The 6,923-nt window shown below is 36.4% G+C and overlaps 1 protein-coding gene across 3 annotated transcripts in view; it reads right to left on the bottom strand.

The window, feature by feature from the left end:
• atp8b4 (ATPase phospholipid transporting 8B4) overlaps window positions 1-6,354 on the bottom strand; it is a 32,889-nt gene extending 26,535 nt beyond the window's left edge. The window contains exons 1-2 of one of the 3 annotated variants that reach the window (XM_035419433.1): window positions 5,998-6,354; window positions 3,239-3,306 (exon numbers count right to left, since the gene is read on the bottom strand). In XM_035419433.1, coding sequence (XP_035275324.1) covers window positions 3,239-3,269 — 31 coding nt within the window. In that variant the 5' untranslated portion in view covers window positions 3,270-3,306; window positions 5,998-6,354. Of the gene's footprint in view, window positions 1-1,529; window positions 2,498-3,238; window positions 3,307-5,997 lie in introns of those variants that run through there. The other 2 variants (XM_035419432.1, XM_035419435.1) reach the window with 2 other exon arrangements.
• Window positions 6,355-6,923: the final 569 nt, after the last annotated feature.

Below are 6,923 nucleotides of genomic sequence, written 5' to 3' on the forward strand. Positions count from 1 at the left end.
ATCCCCTTGGGTCCTTGGCTATCGCTTCTTTGGAGACTGTTTCAAACGACTGAATCGTAATAATATGAGCATATGAAAAAATACTTGTTCTTTCAATGTTGAGTGACACCAGAATAAAGGAAATTGTCACAGGTAATATGGTAAAAGTATTTATAAAAGTATTAATAAATAAAAACCAAATGTGAAAGTGTAGACTGTCAGCTTTTATTTGAGGGTATGTACATCCATATTGCGTGATCCACGTAGACATTTTATACACAGTCCCCCCATTTTAAGGGAGCAAAATGAATTTGGCTGCTCAGCTGTCTCTTAGCCAATTTGGAAATTAATGAGTTAATTACTCAGATTTGTTTCTTAGTTTGCTGTTAATTTTTGCTAATTCATATTTATACATTTCTGAATACCTCATAATTCTTTTATGAGGTAATATGTGGGCAATATGTGACTAAGGTTATATCAATCACATACAGTGCCCACAGCTTCTTACCTTAATAAAACACCAACTATGCTTAATATGTTACCATCATTTCACCAAGAGCCTTACCTAAAACTCCAGAAAAATGAAATTGAAAGCTGTATCAAGTATTAACTAATTCTCTTATGTCCAATAACTATGGGTTATTTGTGGATCCATTATTTGTGGATTTGTGGATCCTTCATATATATCCCATGACTTGATTCTTAATTCCTCCTATCCTCATATAATAATGAGAGAAAATTTGACCCTGCACAAGTATATACAATATGTGTCAATTGCTCCCAAATAATAAATGATAGTTAAGCTCACAGGCTCACAGACATATGCAACAGGAGAACATCTTCCATTCTACACAGGGTGTTTGTCTTGCTATCATGTGTTATAAGCTTAATAATTGAAGACTCCATAGTGTTGGTTTCAAAGACCTTTTCTATTTACCCATTTGGTTAATTTGTGCAGGGGGGAATTATTTTGAACATGCTCAAAATTAAAATATATCAGACACACCAGGTTAAATTTCAACAGCAGCATTATCCCTTACAACACAAATGCATTCCCAGAAGAAAACAAATGGTGTCATACTGCATGACTTTGTTGCCAGTGAAACATTAATCTAGCGATGTGGCTAAGTCTCATTCGTGAGGAATTGACAACAGCTCTCACCCAATTCTATCAAAAGGGTAACTGATAAATTAAGATAGACTAGATAAAATAAACAACAGCCAAGCTGGTTCAATAGGCACTACTGAAAGTGTGAAATTGTAAATGTTTACTGTCACATCTCTGTAATCAAGCTCGCCCCAGAGTTGGCAGACGGAACACACAGCGTTGAGCACAGGTCCTGCTGTGAAAATTCATTCACATAGCTTTTCTCTTTTCCTGTCCTTTGCCCAGATGAGGTGATTAGCATATTTCAGGTGAAAGTTAAAGCCTGAGCTAAAGCACAAAGCAAACAGATATTTTACTCATCTAAATCAACCTCCAACCTGAATAGTGACTCAGACACTTTTTCTTCCTGAACAACAGAAACTGAAAACACAGGTGGCCATACCTGCTGGTTGCACCTGCATTTCCCTTCCACATCTGATACATATGGGTGGACAAAAAAGTCAGTGAATTCCAAGTTGTTCACAACTTGGCGTAAAAGTACTGAGTGAACAGAACGATCTATGGTCTGCTCAAAGTCACTGAGGTGCTGCACTGTATAATTGGATGGTATACATTACAGTCCCTGCCCAGACACACACACACGCGCACACACACACAAACACAAACACACACACACAAATACTAGTTCCGGCCACAAAATTAGCAAAAACATCCACTCAGAATCACTCAACCAATACAGTAATTACATAATATACAATAGAAGACAGGGAGTCTGCACAGTAGAAAATTTCATATCTGCTGTCACATAAGGACACAGGGCACTAACTTGTGTGTATGTATTATTTTTAAATATAAACTTATAATATATTTATGATAGTAACTTAAGGCACAGCAATACTTTTTACATAATGAATCTAAACAGGTCATTAGACAAGACTTTTGTCAGCAGATATCAATTTCTGACATGAGGGAAGGAAGCTTCGTTTACGGTGCCTGTTCTAAATTGCATTGCAGCAATATCGACTTCCAATATTTTTAAATCATTAAAATATGGCAGCTTCTGGGAAACTAGTCTGAAAGCACAAAGGTATGAAAGAAGGAACATGGGATGCAATGAGCCAGGGTTCACAACACTCTGTAAAATGGACTGATCTTAACTGGACCTTTGCTTATATGCTTTTTGTTTTGTTAATTAATTAATTGCTTGGTCTGCATTTTAAAAAGCCAAAGGCAGCAGTTTATACCTGAGAGGTACCCTTTTCATGAAACCAAACCTATTCTAAGAAATTCTAGCATTTTAGACATACAAATGTAGTCCTAATTGGGTTGCTGTGTAGCCCAATCCTTTCTGTGATGCAAAGAAATCAAAAATAAATTTACACAGACTTTATAGAAGGAAATAAATTAGAAAGTTCAATTTGAAAAAGAATCATGTGTAGCAGATAATTAAAGTTCATCACGATCTTGGCATTGTGTTGTACATACATACATAAAAATTTAGAATACATCAAAAGATCTTACATTGGAGTCATACAATGCCTTTATCAGATGTCAGTATTTTGTGCAATTCTGAACAGCATATCAAAAGATGAGCAAAATCAACAGCAGTATTTTTAATATTTTAAATTTTTTACTTTTCAAAATGAATTTATTATTTTTACAAAATAATGTATAGGATTGTTATTATCTTCATAATAACATCAGATAAGAATCATAATAATACCAAGACCTTTTTGGTAAAATGTACAGTCAAAAAAATTCCCAAAAATTCTACAAATTTGGGGACTTTGATTGCAAGTTTCACAAGTATTATTTGTGACCTAAATATCATATGTGCATCAAATATTCTTTCTCCATATGAAGATTCTTTGTGAAAATTTCAAATTCATTTTCAAAATCCAAATTCACACTAACTGCAAATCATACATAAACAGTATTTCAATAGATTATTTATAAGCATGACATTACATATGTGGCTGGATCTATATTGAAAATTGGGATAGTGCACATATTTGTATAGTCATGTCTGTTATACTGTAAGAAAGGCTACCATCTCTTTTTCCTGGAACATGCAAGGTGGTCCCAAGTGTCCATCCTACGTCTGTGAATGTGGAGGAACAAAACAAGACAAGAAAAATCCAAGGCACTTACCAATGTAATTGTTCTTTACGCAAAACGTCATAGCATCAGGGGACCTCCGGCGGTGCCCTAGGGCTTGCCTGCACAAACAGAAGCAAAACAAAAAAGAAGCATTGTAGCTTCTTATCCCTTGTTAATCATGGGGTCTGACTAGTCATGTCTGAATTACCACAATCTCATGTGAGTCCAGAGCTCCGTGGGCCTTGTGTCTTTCTTGTGAGCTGTAGGTGTCCGTTCACTTCTGATTTACACCACAATCAGAAAACATCTTTCATAACTGTTAAAGCCTTCCCTGTACTTTACTGTAGCTCAGTGTGATAACTCACTGCCTGTTGTGTGACTATTCTCTCAAATGGTTATGAGTATGCAATCATGATCGTGATAATAAATGTTGACTTATTTGTGTAGTCAAGGCCCGATTTGACCACATTTTCAATAAAGTAAATCACAAAAAGATAGCTAACTTGGATACAGAAACAAATGTAGCCATGGTCACTGGAAAATCTACAGTGCTATATAGTATAATGGATCTTAAGCGATATGCTGAGCTGAATACTTAATATCTGCCCACAGTCTACAACATGCTTTACAGTTCCCTTCCAAAGTTCTTTAATTAAACCCCAGAGGGCCTGGGCTGGGAGCTTGACTCTACCAGCTGGGAATTGTACAGGCTCAGCTGATGTCAGCATCTAGTAAACAACCCCACAAAATTAGAGTGCTCTCAGTTGTTTTCTTTAGCTTCCAAAGGCTTACAATCAGACTGGGCTCACGTGTACTAAACAGATTATCCTTTTATATTTGCATAATACAATTTTTATAAATAACATTATAGGTTACACATGTATACTTAGCTGTTTTCAATTCCAAAATCCTCTTAAATGTTTTCACCAGGCAGAATGCAGGAAAGCGGGTTAAATAACATCCTCCATTTACTTGTGACCATTACAGACAGAAAATACCATCTTATTGGTTAAAGCTGTCACCTCCGCCCACATTCCTGGATTCAAGCACTACAGCAAAGTTCAAAGAAGTGTAGGAACCACATGAAGCCTTATGTTACCTCACACTGTTCACTTTGACACATTGTGTAAAGGAGTGTATGGATAGACACACACTTGACTTGATTTAAACTCCAAAACAAATAAAAACACATGAAAGAAAAACTGTGTTCATTGGTTCCCAGGTGCTGAATGTCTATGAACTTCTTTAAGAGACATTCCTAGCAGTGAAAACCGTCAGTAACTGGTCAAAGAGATAAGAGGGGAACACTTCTCTCAGGGTGTTGTCAAACTCTTCTATTATGCATATTATTAATTCATGTCATTGTAAGCCAATTTGGAACAGGTAACAATTTTGATAAACCTGGAAAGGTCACCAGTACAGGTCCCGCTCTCTCATAAATCATTATGTGTACAACAAACAGACTAACTGTGAAATAAACTCTCCAATTTACTTTTCAGAGCCATAAGATGTTTCATCCTTCATATAATGACACTGCACCAGAGTCTATGTATTCTATCAAGTCATTAAAGGAGACTATGTGCTTCAACAGGAAGGAGGCTATGCGCTTCAACATTCATCTTTCCTATGCACCACACAGCTCAGTGGAGACTGCAGTGCATTGATGGAGCTCCTTATTCCCAGGAGAGAGGGGGCATTAAAACTCCATATTGACAAAGAGTTGTGCATTATGCATGCTCCATAATTTATCCCAGACACAATTACAGGCTTATGACTGTGAGTGTGTGTGTGTGTGTGTGTGTACAACGTGTGTGAGTGTGTGTGTGTGTACAACTCAAATTCACTTTACAAACTGATAATGTAGCAGATAAAATATATGAAACATTCCAAAGCTGTAACTGCATCTAAAAATGATCAAGCTCTTCTATTTGTGCGCATATCAGTTATATTAAAATAATAACCACTCTGACACAGATGTCTTAATAAGCCAATTCCACAAACATAAACGTCAATTGATGTGAAAGCAGGACAGCACTTCAGCCATTACAAACATAGTTCCTAAGCACTATATTACACTGAACAAACTCCTTTGTAGTGTGTGCTATTGTATCTCAATAAACTGCACCCCTCAAAACAATCATCACAGGTAATTGCATTCAACATAATCCTTGCATTTGGTTTTTGCAAAAAAAAATATTTGTAAAGATGCCATTCAAATTATTAAAACCAAAGACAGAGTGGGTAAATTAACTATTTTCTTTTGAAAACATCTCAAACATGAATAGCTGATAAAAAGACACAGTCAAGGAACGCGACATCATATGGTAATTTAAAAAGCTACCACTGTACATTAGGCTACGAGCTGGAGAACACAATGCATAAACCAGTGCTGGAAAACTAACAAATTTAACGTCGAACAATTCTAGCGTCATTAACCTAGACTGATCATCTTATCAAGAGATCAAATACTACATCGCAAATTTGTGCAAAATAAAAGCCAACCAAAAATACAATAAGACACAATAACAGTTTTAACCATTTAAGATAAATAGAATGATCCTCCCCGAGCATAGCATGCATTCCATTAATCGCTCAGATTAGTCAACAAACGTAGGCTAATTCTCTTTAAATAAATATAAACCATAGACAGCCGTTCAAATATTTCACATGCTATTCCAAAGTCATGAGTTACAAAGACATTAGGCTATCTACTAGGCTACGTGATAGTGCAGAGAAATGTTGGGACTAAAGCCACCAAACAAACGATGGTCAGACGGTCAAGCAAACAAAAATGTGCTTTAGCTACTTACCGAAAACATTGCCCATTTAAATAGGGAAGTCCATTTTACTGCACAGGGTGGAGAGCTATAATACAAAGAGACGCATAAACGTCGGGCAGTTCCATAAATCTTCCCTTCCTCTTAATTCTCTTCCTCCTTCCATTGACACCCACTGTCGCAATTAGCTCAGTTTTAAGCTCCCGACGTCCTACCTGTGAGCATCATGATCGCACCAAGATGTAGGCTACAAATTGATTAACTTAAGTGTAGACGTAGTCTGTCATGTACCATGAAATTTAAATTTAACGGAAAATGAGGCTGTGCGTTGTTTTCATGTTATTTTTGTTTCCCAGGGAAGGCATTGTCTTTTTCAGTCTGAAAATAACAAATAGTATCCTAAAATCCTTGCTGTATTATACTGGCGAACACCTGATGTTCTGAAATGCATTTTATTTTACATTTTGGGGAAAATGAAGCCGTCCTCGTAGGCTATAAGGCGGCAGTAAAAATATATTTGTTTGATTTCCATCTGTCATGTTTCAATATCGCAGTAGACATCAGTAGGATACTGCAGAACACACATTCTGGAAAATGAAATGCAGATTGCCTTCTCTTTTGTCAGCTTTGACCTTGAATTTGTTCGGATGTATATCATAAAATACCATAGCTAACCGGCTGCTACCATTATTGCTAGCTTATTCTGAATATTTTTAAATAATCAAACAATTTATTTAAACGGCCTAGCCAAATTCAACATTGGCTGGCTATAGTTTGAACAGCAGCAGGCTATCTATTCGGATATACCCTTATCAAGCCAGCTCATTGCCCCTTTGAGGTCATAAAACACTAGCTTAATTCCAGTCGTTCACTGCAGTGTCCAGTTAGAGATTGAAAAAAAAACCCCCCCACTGAAATTAACTTTTGGATGTATATAGCCAGGATAGGCTATCACATTT

Source organism: Anguilla anguilla, chromosome 5, assembly GCF_013347855.1.
Source record: "Anguilla anguilla isolate fAngAng1 chromosome 5, fAngAng1.pri, whole genome shotgun sequence".
In the NCBI taxonomy this organism is placed as follows: Eukaryota; Metazoa; Chordata; class Actinopteri; order Anguilliformes; family Anguillidae; genus Anguilla; species Anguilla anguilla.